At 49.2% G+C, this 14,739-nt stretch overlaps 1 protein-coding gene across 4 annotated transcripts; it reads right to left on the bottom strand.

The window, feature by feature from the left end:
- Positions 1-737: 737 nt before the first annotated feature.
- On the bottom strand, positions 738-12,386 carry CCDC14 (coiled-coil domain containing 14). 4 transcript variants are annotated; one of them, XM_075829022.1, is made up of 13 exons: positions 12,119-12,386; positions 10,427-10,482; positions 10,241-10,316; positions 9,585-9,657; positions 9,379-9,501; positions 8,582-8,755; positions 8,092-8,174; positions 7,430-7,925; positions 6,613-6,754; positions 5,246-5,319; positions 3,720-3,935; positions 2,300-2,432; positions 738-1,728 (listed from the first exon to the last, which is right to left on the bottom strand). In XM_075829022.1, exons 1-13 carry the CDS (start codon positions 12,146-12,148, stop codon positions 825-827), a joined length of 2,580 nt encoding a protein of 859 aa, XP_075685137.1. In that variant the 5' UTR covers positions 12,149-12,386; the 3' UTR covers positions 738-824. The 4 variants fall into 4 exon arrangements, with proteins under 4 accessions (XP_075685137.1, XP_075685138.1, XP_075685135.1 ...); XM_075829023.1 differs by having other exon boundaries at positions 3,720-3,920; positions 12,119-12,385; XM_075829020.1 differs by lacking the exon at positions 12,119-12,386 and having other exon boundaries at positions 10,427-10,715.
- Between the last annotated feature and the right edge of the window lie 2,353 nt (positions 12,387-14,739).

Below are 14,739 nucleotides of genomic sequence, written 5' to 3'. Positions count from 1 at the left end.
TAGCGAGTGCAGCTCTGGAGTATAATACAGGATGTAACTCAGGATCAGTACAGGATATGTAATGTATGTACAGTGACTCCACCAGCAGAATAGTGAGTGCAGCTCTGGAGTATAATACAGGATATAACTCAGGATAAGTAATGTATGTACACAGTGACTCCACCAGCAGAATAGTGAGTGCAGCTCTGGAGTATAATACAGGATAAGTAATGTAATGTATGTATGTATGTACACAGGGACTCCACCAGCAGAATCGTGAGTGCAGCTCTGGAGTATAATACAGGATAAGTAATGTAATGTATGTACACAGCGACTCCACCAGCAGAATAGTGAGTGCAGCTCTGGAGTATAATACAGGATAAGTAATGTAATGTATGTACACAGGGACTCCACCAGCAGAATAGTGAGTGCAGCTCTGGAGTATAATACAGGATAAGTAATGTAATGTATGTACACAGCGACTCCACCAGCAGAATAGTGAGTGCAGCTCTGGAGTATAATACAGGATGTAACTCAGGATCAGTACAGGATAAGTAATGTATGTACACAGTGACTCCACCAGCAGAATAGTGAGTGCAGCTCTGGAGTATAATACAGGATATAACTCAGGATCAGTAATGTATGTCCACAGTGACTGCTGTCTACGTAGATTAATTCTGAGACCTGGAAAATTATGTTCAGCCGCTACATTTGTGTTCGGAGCTAGCACTCTAAACACGATTATATCTAAACAACTCTTGATTTTATTTGTGTAACAAAATATTTACATCCTATTATAAAAATAATTTAACCATAATTTAGGGGGGAGTGGACATTGCACAGTATTACTTTTTGGGGAGGTTGTGCTGTAAGGTCTTCTGCAGTTTAGCAATATTTGCATCCAGAGCAGCGAGGCCGTTCCTGAAGTCCTGCTCGTCGTGGGACGTGAAGGTGGAGAAGGAGCAGATTGTCCAGTCTGACTTCCCCTCAGACGTTATGCGGGCGCTGGGAGGATCATCCCGGACCTGTAGGCTCTTTGTCTGCTGTAATTCAGGTGGTGGGTATGGATGAGATGGGGTCTTCGGTGGAGGCCCCTCCATCCAGGAGTCTCGCTGATGAGCTTTGGAGGTTGGATCTGATGTATATTGTGATTCTTTGTGAACCCTGAGATTCTTATCTGAGCTGTTGAGTCCGTTGTGATGGTAACTCTGACAGCTGGGGTCGGGGTCTCTCTCCGCACTACACACTTTGGGGGGAGTGCACATCCACCTCAGGGAAGAATCATATCCACCTTTACAGGGGCTGCTGCCCAGAGGCAGATACATGGTCTCATCCAGCCTGGGATCGTCACTGGTAAAATAACACGATTCACTCCCCGCTCCCTGTTTGTGGGGACTGTATGGCGGTACAGGGAGATGAGCGCTTGAGGGGCCTTCTTGAGGGACATGTGATTTAATGATCATATAATCGTCATTCTGCTCAGAATTTGCCCCTTTATCGCAGGTTCCCGGGGCGGTGGTGGGGGGCACGGGTTTATCTGAATAAATGGTATCGGTTCCTGTGAACACCTGGTCAGTCTCTAACCTCTTCAGATAGTTCATTATGGAGGTGCTGGCTGGACACTGCTCGCTCCGGACCTGCTTCTCATAGCTGCCGAGTGCTGCCTCCGTCAGGCCGCTGCCAGGTCTGGCTCTTGGAGTGTCCTTACCGAGGTTGCAGAGCAGTTTGGCCATACTGGCTTGTAGCGTCCTAGAACGAGAGGCACATTAACCCTATACTGGATTATATAATGGCAACAAGCGATCCACGACACCCCAGGAGAGCTGCGCACAGAACTAACCGCTTCCCAGAAAATCCCCATTCAGCTCAATGTGTGTAAGAACAACAAACGGTTAATATTTCTCCCCCAGTCACATCTGGAATAAATGGAGCGGCAGCGCACACGTCCGACCGGCAGCGCACAAACCGACCGGCAGCGCACACGTCCGACCGCCGCTCCTGTCATTCAGGGGACTCGGGACCCCATTCTCTTGCTTGGTGGGACCTACAGCGATCAAACACTTATCACCTATCCGGGGAGGATGTTATTATGGTTTAGAGAATGAATGTTTAGTGGGTCTTATAACGAGCCCCTATGAGGTGACGAATGCTCAATAATACCCTACAGCCCCTAATGAATTCTATCCAATTGCAACCTCCCAGAGAATCTGCAGAGGAAAACGTGTGGACACCGTCATAAGCCCAACTGCAGTCCGGGGGTTCCTGAATAACGGGGCGGTGGAGGAGCCGCCGCACAGATTAGGAAGGTGACGGGGTTTACCGTGTGAGTTCTCGGAGTCTGGTGACCTCTGCGTCTCGCTGCCGTACGGTGATCCCCAGAATCTGGTTCTCTTTCTCTGAGGCCTCCAACTTAAACTGGACGGACTTCATCTTCCCCACGGCCTCTTCCAATTCTGAAATATACAAATACATCGGTGTTCAGTGGTCGGTATATATAGTAGGATGATAAATATGGAGCAGGTGAACATCATACTTTGTGATGTATTTATGAGAGACCTCCGGCAGAATCACAACTTTCCATCACTGCTCCCCCCACCCGATTGTCTCTCCAGCTCAGCACTTGTGTATATTGCGCTCCCTTCCAGCGTCTCTTCTCCTTCTGCTAAGACGCCATTGTTAATTTTAGATTTCGCCCTGCTTTCTCTGCCTATGTGCTGTGCTATTAATCCCATGATGCCTCAGCACAGCATCACATACAACCTTGGATGACACGCTTTTTCTACTTAAGTCTATGGGGATAATGCTGGGTCACTCATACAGGCACCAGAACTTCCTGTATGATGTCATTACACGGACTGTTCCACATATTGGGGGGGGGGGGGGGGGGTACAGACTACTACCACAGTTACTGATAATGATTGGATCGCTCCAGTCACACAGTTATAATGGAGGTCTCCGCTCCCAGGCTCTATACTTATAGTCTCTTAGGCCCCATGTATACGACCGTAGATTTCACCCGTAACTACGGACCTATTCATTTCTATGGCCGACGGACACCCTCCCGTATATTTACGGAAAGGTGTCCGTGCCGTAGAAACCATATATATATTATATATCCCTACAGGCAGGGCCGGCTGTGGACAGTCATCTGCATTTGCGGTTCGTGCTCCCATTATAAAGTATAGGAGCATGCGCCGTAACATTAAAAAAAAAAATAGGACGTTCTATTTCTTACAGGTTTCTACGGCACGGACACCTTCCCGTAAATATACGGGAGGGTGTCCGTCGGCCATAGAAATGAATAGGTCCGTAGTTACGAGCGAAATATACAGTCGTGTACATGGGGCCTAAGAGACTACAAGTATAGAGCCTGGGAGCGGAGACCTCCATTATAACTGTGTGACTGGAGCGATCTAATCATTAGCAGTAACTGGTAGTAGTCTGTACCCCCCCCCCCAATATGTGGAACAGTCCGTGTGATGACATCATGCAGGAAGTTCTGGTGCCTGTATGAGTGACCCAGCATTATCCCCATAGACTTAAGTAGAAAAAGCGTGTCATAGAAGCCGGAAGAGAAAGAACAGTTCCGGGACGGACACATGGAGTGCATGAATGGGACACACGGCAAACTTTAGCTTTGGTTGGAGTTTCCCTTTAAGGTGGCCACAGAAATCAATTAGCAAATCCAGAGGACCTCCATACAGCACACGAGCATGTTAGGTCAGTGAAGTCCCACTTGCCTGTCTTCTTGTTCTGCTGCTTCATGTTTAGTATTTCCTGTTCTCTCTCGTGGATGATTTGGGCCGTCTTCCCGCGCTCCTCCTTCTGGACCTCGATCTCTTCCAGCAGCTCCTGGTTCTTGCTCTGCAGAGACTTCAGCCCTTTTTGTGACTCGTTCAGTTGATGTTGAAGAGTCTCATTCATGGACTGAAGAGAAGTCACTGCAGAGGACAAGTCTATGAGGGTTTATTCATCCAGGTCGTGACAGATCTCAGCGGCTGCAACGCTTTACAAATCTTAGATGTTTGCAGATTCCGGTGAAAAGTTTCCTGCCAGATCATTTGTGAAACCTCTTCAAGATTTGTAAACAAGTGCAGTTGATTTTGGGTTAACATTACTAGAAATAACAGATACACGACGGCCTCCCCCACATGTGCACTCAACTGAAGTGCCGCAATTAGTTTCCAGGGCCGCAACCTGTGCAGGTGAAGCGCATGGTTTTAATGGGCTTCACCTGTACAAAGCACGCAACCGCAGCGCGCAACCAACAACTGCAGCAGCGCCGTCACATGTCCGCCAACTCAATCTGTTGCTTTTATTTCAAATAATTTAGAGCGAAAGGTTTAACCCCTTCCCCCGGCATTCCGGGCCCGAATGACCAAGCAATTTTTATAGTTTTACGATAGTCACATTCGAAGAGCCAGAGATTTTTTATTTTTGCGTTGACATTGCTGTATAAGGTCTTGTTTTTTGCGGGACAACTTGTACTTTTTAATAGCACCATTTTGGGGTACATATTATTTATTGATTAACTTTTATTAACTTTTGTACTAGTCCCACCAGGGAACGTCACTATGCGACCCTCCGATCACTATTATAATACCCTGCAATACTATTATTTCAGTGTATTACTGCCGGTCTGTTTAAAACGCACAGGCATCTGCTAGGCCTCCGGCATGACTCAGCAGGAATTCATTACAGGCAGACCTGGGGGCCTTTATTAGGCCCCCGGCTGCCATCGGAGACACAGACACTGAGTAACCTTATCGCTGGGTGCCGGAGGGATGAGAGGGGGGAGCTCCCCCCCTCCCTCTCTCCAAAACCACTCAGATGCGGCGCTCGCTATTGTGCACCGCATCGGAGGGGTTAAATGGGTGAGATCGATACTTCTATCGATCTCACCCAGCAGAGCAGAGATGCCCCCAGCCCTCAGCTGCCTCTGGTAGTGGAATTTAACGGCTCCCTGCCCTGTTTATTTATTCTGATGCAGCGCCGTGAAAAGGCTATTGCATCAGAATAAAGCCACTAATGACTGCTGTGAAAAGGAGTATCGGCGGTCATTAAGGGGTAAATTACTTGCATAAATAATTGCAGAAGGTGAACATAGCTCACGCACCTTCAATGGAACCGCCCAAAAAGATCCAGGAATGATTTTTAGTATATGGGATGCACGGCTCATGCGGCAGCGCTGTGCTCGGGGGGATACAGGGGAACCTCACTATTAACGCAGAATGCCCTGACCCGACGGCCCCTTTTAGAAATTCACCTTCAAAGTTCTGCTCATCAGTCCTTGCACTTCTCTCCCGGTCTCGGAGCTGTTGGTTTACGATTCGTAATCGTCTGAAAACAATTAGAATTAAGAAAAATAGACACTGCGGTTATTCCGATATGAAAACGTCCAGAGTCTATTCACACGGTGGGGTCACAACGGTGTGCTGCCGGACCTGAGCGGCTCTACTGGATGCGAGCGCAATGCTCCAAGACTAGATCAACCTCGATCCTCAGGTGATATTTCAGGAACCGCATGGTCCGCAGCGTGACGTTCATTAGAGTGGTTTGTACAGTTTTATTCTCACATTTCTCTCATACAGGACGGAGAATCTCCTGCTCCCTCTGTACTGCAGGTCTGCTGAGATGTGGAAGTTCCCGCTAGAGGAAGAATTGAACAGAAACCCAATAGGATCGGTTTTATATCTGATATAAACCAAAGTCGAACAAAAGGAGCAGAGGTTTATTAATTTAAGCAACAAAAGATAAAAACACAAATATAAAATGTAATACAAAAATAAAAATGATATCAAACAAACACCAAATATACAACGCCACATTGGTTTCCATGGAGTGAGATCTGATATTATTTGGCTACATCAGGTAAAGCAGCACGGCGAGGAATATACATTGCGGATATACGGCTATAAGGTCACAGGTCACAATAGAGGTGCATTGAATCATCACCTTGAAAAACCTCTGACATGAAATCTGCAGATAGTGCTGAAACCTGGCCAGGAAAAGATTAGACTCACATGAAATATCGTGCAGCGCAGTAACTGGCGTGTTTGCCGCCTCCACGCGCGTTCCTAGTTAGTTCTCCTCAGGAGATGCAGATTTCATGTCAGAGGTTTTTCAAGGTGATGATTCAATGCACCTCTATTGTGACCTGTGACCTTATAGCCGTATATCCGCAATGTATATTCCTCGCCGTGCTGCTTTACCTGATGTAGCAAAATAATATCAGATCTCACTCCATGGAAACCAATGTGGCGTTGTATATTTGGTGTTTGATATCATTTTTATATTACATTTTATATTTGTGTCTTTATCTTTGTTGTTGCTTAAATTAATAAATCTTTCTGATACAATATATATATTCTAGTCTATAGGCTCCTTTTGTTTGATTTTGGTTTATATCGTGTCTATTTGGGAGCCAGAGGCTGTTCCCTTCTCATTTGAGACGGACTATTTATAGGAATATATATCGGTTTTATATCGGTCTTCAGTCTGCTGCCTCGTGCGCTTTGTGTGGGTCATCAGAACGTCTACGTTTTCAGTTCTGTCTGGAGCTCCCATGCCGAGACTGTTAGAAATGTATCAAACTATCATGATAAGAGGACGGAATGATGGAGAAGTAGTTACCTCCGCAGCTGAGCGTTCTCACTCCTCAGAGGCTGCAGGGCCAGAGCGATCTCTGCATGAACGTTGGTGCTGCCCACCATGCCAGGCAGCAGGGTCACGCTGCGCTCCAATTCTGTAACCAGGCGATTTGCCTCCCCGCCACCTGCAGGAAATAGAGATCAGGGCACAGGATGAATCATTGCGATATCTACTTATTAATTACTGATTATGAGCAGTTTATGACTGCGGCAGAGAGGAAACCCGGGGATTGTCCCATAAATCTACAGCCTTTACTGTACGACACCGGATGGTATTTGTTGCAATAGATTTGTGTGACTTTACGGAGCTTCATTATAAGGCCCACGTTTGCCATATGCGCAGGGAAACCTCCCAGTGAATATGTCAAATGTATCCATAGCGCCCCATTCACCGAGCTGGGCGGGTTTGCGTTGGTATATATATATTTTTTGCTGTATAGAATAGCCTAGTAGACTGTGCTATTGTATACAGACAAGTACAGGAAATACAACATGATAGACTTTAGTTTTTAACAATGGGAACTTATTGGCAATGCAGGCCGCTGTATGATCATTCAGTGCCATATGTCACAGCCTTCTATCTAAGGTATACGTCAGGAAATACTCCCAGTGTACACCCCAAGTAATCTGAACAGAGCCCAATAGTGCCAAGATCCCCCTGAGCTGGTAGCAGGCATTGTCATGACGGAGTGTATTAAAGCGAGGCATTTGCACCATCCTCCGACCAGCCCGTGCTGTTCCCTTCTCTATATGGATTGTGAGACGCATCCCCTACACGTTAGATAAATCCCTCTATGTACCTTGATCTGCCACCAGAGACTTGATCTCCCCAAGTAAATATTTCACCGTCTTTATTTTCTTCTCCGTCTTCTCCGGACTCCTTTTATGCTGGTTAGAACTTGTCTGACAGATGATCTGTCGCACAGGAACCTCCCTGGCGGCTTCATCTTCATCAGTCTCTGTTGGGGGCCCCTCTCTCTCACAGCCAGACTCTGCTGTACGTGTCGCTGCACGGTTCTGCAAGGGCATTTCACTTTGTTGTAGCTGAGCTAGGTGAGCAGCCACACACTGCAGTAAATCGGAGTCGCGGATCAGACTCTTGTAATTATCGAGCTGTGACAGTATATCGGCTTGGTGCGCTGCTTGGTAGTCGGGGGGTACAGTGGAGTTATGCCGTATCGATGCTTGTATATTGTCTACCATTGAAATAGCTGAGGATGATGAAGGCATGGAAGAAGGAAAGTGACTGACGCCCCCTGGTGGCAGAGTCTGGTGGAAATTAAAATTACTGGAGATCTAAGAAAAAATTATAAATTGAAGTTACTTTATGTCCATCCAAAACATTCCATCAAATAAAACAGTCAAAATTATTTCAAATTCCTGTTTACATTTTAACAACCCAGGATCTGCTGAGAGACGCTGCGCGGCACAAGGAGGACAGAATAATAAATGCATCTTATACCTGGGGATTTGCAGAATGTTGGGGGGACAGTGATGGGGTGGATGTAGGTAATCGGCAGTTAAACAAAGCGGAAGCTTCGGGACCTGTGGACAGAACAAGAAAAATGACTTTAGAGTAGTAGTATACAGAAAATCTGCTGGAAACCGCGCCAAAAAACGGCCGAAAATGCCTCCCATTGATTTCAATAGGAGGTGGAGGCGTTATTTCCTGCGAGCGGAAAAACCGGCTCGCAGAAAAAGAAGCGACATGCCATATCTTCGGGCGTTTATGCCTCTGACCTCCTATTGACATCAATGGGAGGCAGAGAAAGCGTATTTCGCTGCGTTTTATGCCCACGGCGCTCAATGGCCGCGGGCGAAAAACGCCACGAGAATCGGCGTGCAGGCAGAGGAAAATCTGCCTCAAAATTTCAAACGGACTTGAGGCAGATTTTCCTCCAGCAAAAACTCAGTGTGAACTCACCCTTAGATGGGAATCCTTATACACATACCCTGTGCTGGCGGAGCGCTGTGGGTCACCGATGAGGCCGCTTGGTTTAAACGCTGCATCTGGGTAGTTACAGGGTCCAAATTTTGGGAGGGCACGATCAATGACTGAGAACTCACACAAGGTCTTTGTGACTCAGCGTTACACAGCCCAGAATGCAAAGTCCTTCTGAGAGGTCCTATAAAAAAAATTGAGAAAAGGAGTAAGACATCCAGGAGACTGCCATCTAATACAGCACACACCCAGGAGACCGCCGCCTGACAGCACACACCCAGGAGATCGCCGCCTGACAGCACACACCCAGGAGATCGCCGCCTGACAGAAGACACCCAGGAGACCGCCGCCTGACAGAAGACACCCAGGAGACCGCCGCCTGACAGCAGACACCCAGGAGACCGCCGCCTGACAGCAGACATTCAGGAGACCGCCGCCTGACAGCAGACACCCAGGAGATATCCAGGAGACCGCCGCCTGACAGCACACACCCAGGAGACCGCCATCTAATACAGCACACACCCAGGAGACCGCCATCTAATACAGCACACACCCAGGAGACCGCCATCTAATACAGCACACACGCAGGAGACCGCTGCCTGACAGCAGACACCCAGGAGATATCCAGGAGACCACCGCCTGACAGCAGACATGCAGTAGATCATTATAGGGCAAATTTATAGCATTATAGTATTGCTCAGACAATACGTGGCCTCTGTAGGGACATTCCACCTCTGGTCGCCTTCCCTTGTCGGGTACAAGCAGCATCTGTCACGAGTACCACAGTCCATTGTAAATCCCACTCACCCTTCTCTTTGTAGATGTGGGGGGCCGTGGTCGGCTTCCTCACTACATTCTTCTTTGCTTTCACAGTGGACGGTCTGACGTTCCCTTTGGTAAAAGGCATTTTGTGAGGCTTCAGCGGGATCTCTGTGTGCATGGAATAAAACAGTCATAGTGAATGTGCAGCTGAAGACACATAATCCCCCCGAGAGGCAGGACGGAGTCTGTACCTGTCACATCACACTGTAATATGTCCTGTAATAACGCGGCACAGCGGTCCAGACCTTGATTAATGTCCAAAACCTGCAACAAATTCATCAGTCAGAGACAGACCCAGTGTACAGGACGGGATTCATCGGTGTCTGACGACGCACTGACCGGGTCTACGGATAGAAGACGCAGCTTTATATTAACCACAGAATAACCCAGGTATCAGGGACTCCGGTCACGCAATATATCCGAGCTCCATCATCTTCAATCTGCATTTTTGTTAATCGTGTCCGATTTACTAAACCATCCACAGACCCATAAAAATCCCGGGTAAACACAAGACCCGGAGTCCTCCTGTTCTATCAACAGTAAATATTCTATTCAGCCATTTCAGAATTCTATCCGATTTTGGGAAAGTTGGGTGACAACCAATATGGCCGTTGTTCCGGCTCTCACTGGGGTTGTCACTGTGCTGTCTTGTCCTGGACAGAAAACCTGCATAATGTGAACAGGGGACGTATCACTGTAGACCCCCCACTATGGCTGATGTAGTCTGAAGATAGATGCAGCAGGGGGACTGGTAAAGAGAACAGAGTGCCCCCATCATGAGACTATTCCTAGCACCCCTAACATGTCACCCTTCCGCTGCTAGTAAAGCCCCACAGAGCGCTTCTACCTGATCTTCAGAGTCCGTGGAGCACAACGAGTGTCCGGAGTCCACAGACGAGGTCGAGGTTTTCCTTACTGCAGCCCTAAAAGTGGAGACAAAATTATAGGGTCAAAGAATAAAAGAGAAAGTCCAGAAGTTCTCCATCAACGTGAAGCCACAACGTGCCAGGACCCGAATCTTCATCCTACTCACCTCTTCTTACAGGCCGCAGGTCTCACAGGGAGCGACAGACGTCCAGAAGAAAGGACCTGGAAGGTAACAAAGACACGGCTCAAAAAGACCGCAGAGTAATAGAAGAGACCAGAAATATACAAGACGTCAGCAGAAGCAGCAGCAACAGCAATGTCCTCATCCTCCTCCATGTCCTCCTCTCATCCTCCTCCATGTCCTCCTCTCATCATCATCCTCCATGTCCTCCTCTCATCATCCTCCTCCTCCATGTCCTCCTCTCATCATCCTCCTCCTCCATGTCCTCCTCTCATCATCCTCCTCCTCCATGTCCTCCTCTCATCATCCTCCTCCATGTCCTCCTCTCATCCTCCTCCATGTCCTCCTCTCATCATCATCCTCCATGTCCTCCTCTCATCATCCTCCTCCTCCATGTCCTCCTCTCATCATCCTCCTCCTCCATGTCCTCCTCTCATCATCCTCCTCCTCCATGTACTCCTCTCATCATCCTCCTCCATGTCCTCCTCTCATCATCATCCTCCTCCTCCATGTCCTCCTCTCATCATCATCCTCCTCCTCCATGTCCTCCTCTCATCATCATCCTCCTCCTCCATGTCCTCCTCTCATCCTCCTCCATGTCCTCCTCTCATCATCCTCCTCCTCCATGTCCTCCTCTCATCATCCTCCTCCATGTCCTCCTCTCATCATCATCCTCCATGTCCTCCTCTCATCATCCTCCTCCTCCATGTCCTCCTCTCATCATCCTCCTCCTCCATGTCCTCCTCTCATCATCCTCCTCCTCCATGTCCTCCTCTCATCATCATCCTCCTCCTCCATGTCCTCCTCTCATCATCATCCTCCTCCATGTCCTCCTCTCATCATCATCCTCCTCCTCCATGTCCTCCTCTCATCATCATCCTCCTCCTCCATGTCCTCCTCTCATCCTCCTCCATGTCCTCCTCTCATCATCCTCCTCCTCCATGTCCTCCTCTCATCATCCTCCTCCTCCATGTCCTCCTCTCATCATCCTCCTCCTCCATGTCCTCCTCTCATCATCATCCTCCTCCATGTCCTCCTCTCATCATCCTCCTCCTCCATGTCCTCCTCTCATCATCATCCTCCTCCATGTCCTCCTCTCATCATCATCCTCCTCCATGTCCTCCTCTCATCATCATCCTCCTCCTCCATGTCCTCCTCTCATCATCCTCCTCCTCCATGTCCTCCTCTCATCATCCTCCTCCATGTCCTCCTCTCATCATCATCCTCCATGTCCTCCTCTCATCATCATCCTCCTCCATGTCCTCCTCTCTCATCCTCCTCCATGTCCTCCTCTCTCATCCTCCTCCATGTCCTCCTCTCATCATCATCCTCCTCCATGTCCTCCTCTCATCATCATCCTCCTCCATGTCCTCCTCTCATCCTCCTCCATGTCCTCCTCTCATCATCCTCCTCCTCCATGTCCTCCTCTCATCCTCCTCCATGTCCTCCTCTCATCCTCCTCCATGTCCTCCTCTCATCCTCCTCCATGTCCTCCTCTCATCATCATCCTCCTCCATGTACTCCTCTCATCATCCTCCTCCTCCATGTCCTCCTCTCATCATCCTCCTCCTCCATGTCCTCCTCTCATCATCCTCCTCCTCCATGTCCTCCTCTCATCATCCTCCTCCTCCATGTCCTCCTCTCATCATCCTCCTCCATGTCCTCCTAAGCTCTCACCTTGCCGGCTCGGCCTCCCGCTCTCGCCATTCCTGCACAGTGTGACAGCTTCAGTCTTCTACTCCTTGTTTCTGCCGCGCCGGAAGTGTCGCCCTGGAAACCAACGACAACCGGAAGTTCCGTAGAGCGGCGTGCAGTGGCGGGAATGTTTTACTGCTCACATGACAGGAAGTGTCTGATCCGCCATCTTTGTTGGGGCAGTTTGCGATGACCTCGGATAACTGCAGCGCGGAGTGGTAGGTGGCCCCCAATACACGTCCTCAGGGGCCACACAGAAGCATCTCTGCACGAAGTCATTCCAGTTGAAGTTGTAAAACGATATTATACACGATAAGACCCTTTTATTTCTCTATTTAGAACCATTGTACATGTGCTGTGTAGTTTCATGAGACGTAAGGTAAAGGCCCCCGCTTCTAAGACAACCTGAGTGTGGTAAACTACAACCCCCGTCACGTGGCTGTCAGGGCATGCTGGGAGTTGTAGTTTAGTCCTGCCGCTGTAAATTATCTGTCACTAATCAGCCGCGACCCCACACACAAACCGATGATGATAAAGGACGGAGAACCCGAGAACGTAGGAAGAGACGGGCGCAGCGCAAAATGTGCCCCGTTTATATAGGACACGCCTCCAAACAACGGCATTTATATCAGTAACACTGACTGACCCCCATCATCAACCCTAAATAAATAGACCCCAGACTGGAGTGATGGGGGAGGGGTGAGGATTAACGCGCGGCCGCCGGAGATTTCCTTTTTCTGGGATTGTCCCGCATTATCGTAAACTATTGACACCTTTGTATGTTGGAGGTGAGAATTTTTAGGGTGAAGCCTCACGGAGCGGCGCTGATCGCGCGGTTGTCATATTGATTGTTATGGCCGCGCGGCGTTGCGGAGACTTCACACGGTCGCCTTTCGTTACCATTGGCGGAACGTCAGAAGAACGCTGCACTGGAGGAACACTAGAAAAGACAATTCTGCTCAGAAGAGGACAATGGAGACAATCGCAGCAATCATGAAGACGACATTAAGGCTCCGTTCACATTTGCGTCAGGGCTCTGTTCCGACTGAGCTTTCCTTCGGAACGGGACCCTGACTGAAACAAACGGAAACCGTAGGTCGGAACCGTTGTCGGAATCAATAACTGAAGACCCGACACAAGACGAGGACGAGACGTTCACGAGAGTCGGAACGTGTCAGGAGAGACATTGCTGATAAAGCGCGAGGAAAGCGCCGCGTCACTGCATGTCCCGATGCCTCTGCTCCTTCGTCCGCCCTCCTTTTCTGTAAATATGGCGCACATATAATGACACTGATTTCATTGCTGTGTATGGAAATAATATAGCGCAGCCTGACACCGCAACGCACCAAGTACACAGCGGCAGAAGCGACCAATGACAGGCTGCTCAGATGGGGGAGGGGCGTGTACAGCCGCTGGGGGCACGTGTTGCTGCTACAGCTGAGGTCTGGATTATAAGGAATAATGCCCCCCCCCCCCCTATAAGGCCTCATTTACACGAGCGTATTATACGCGCGTGCGACGCGCGTGCTTTTCACGCGTGTCGTACGCACCTATAATAGTCTATGGGGCTGTTTAGACGATGCGTGATTTTTGCGCTGCGTGAGTGCGTTGCGTAAAACTCACGACATGTTCTATATTCTTGCGTTTTTCACGCAACACGCACCCATTGACTTCAATGGGTGCGTGAAAACAACGCATGCCACACTGACGGTCCTGCGTTGCATGCGCGAAAATCACGCAAGAGCTGTCAAACTCCTGAATGTAAACAGAAAAGCACCACGTGCTTTTCTGGTTACAAACATCCAAACCAGTGGCGGATTATCATATGGGCGTTTCGGGTGGCCGCCCGGGGCCCGAGGCTCCCAGGGGGCCCATGGCAGCCCGAAACGCACATTATCTCCTAAATCTATTCAGCGCGCTAGCGCTGCTAACGGCCGAAGATGGGGAGGAGCAGGGAATTCGCCGGGATCCAGGGGTAGGACACGCCTCCCTGACAGTGCGGGCCGCCGCCATTGAGTAACAGAACAGCGACGGACGGCTGTTCTGTTACTCCAAAGCAGCAAGAGAAGAGCCGGCGGGCGGTCACCGGCGCTGAGGTCAGTACAGGATTATCCTCCTGCCCAACTGGTTCCCGACCGCTGGCTGTATTTTTACGGCCAGCGGTCAGGGACGGGTGCTTAAAACCCGAGCCATAGACTTTCTACGGCTCGGGTTTTAACTTGCTGCCCGCGCGATCGGGCAGCTGAATGTCGGGTCTCCGGCTGTCAGTGACTGCCGGGGACCCTAAGGAGAGGATAGAAGCAGCTTTCGCTGCTTCTGTCTTCTCTGATCTCTTTTACACAGCGTTCAATGAACGCTGTGTACAGGAATAGAGACAGCAGCAGCGGCGCTGTCTCTATTCCTCCCGGTGATCATGTGACAGGTCACATGATCGCCGGGTGCCGTGACTGACAGACTGTTGCTGGGTCTTACTAGACCCAGCACAGCCCTATTAGTGACAATCGTCACTGTGAGAGGGCTGATTTCCCCTGTAACTGGGGCTGCTGTGCAGCTCCAGTTACAGTGGAAAAACATGGTGTAAAACAAAGAGAAAGTAGATATAA

This window comes from Rhinoderma darwinii, chromosome 6, assembly GCF_050947455.1.
Source record: "Rhinoderma darwinii isolate aRhiDar2 chromosome 6, aRhiDar2.hap1, whole genome shotgun sequence".
Lineage (NCBI taxonomy): Eukaryota > Metazoa > Chordata > Amphibia > Anura > Rhinodermatidae > Rhinoderma > Rhinoderma darwinii.
The sequence above is the reverse complement of the archived record's forward strand: the minus strand, read 5'-3'. Positions and strand labels throughout refer to the sequence as shown.

Excerpts from the sequence above, each read along its gene's own strand:
- CCDC14 (XM_075829020.1), bottom strand. The coding sequence starts at position 10,596 with ATGGAGGAGGATGAGGACATTGCTGTTGCTGCTGCTTCTGCTGACGTC. Across the intron at positions 10,317-10,426 it reads CCTGCGGCCTGTAAGAAGAG|GGCTGCAGTAAGGAAAACCT; the intron begins GTGAGTAGGATG and ends CTCCACTTTTAG. Across the intron at positions 9,658-10,240 it reads CCACGGACTCTGAAGATCAG|GTTTTGGACATTAATCAAGG; the intron begins GTAGAAGCGCTC and ends AATTTGTTGCAG.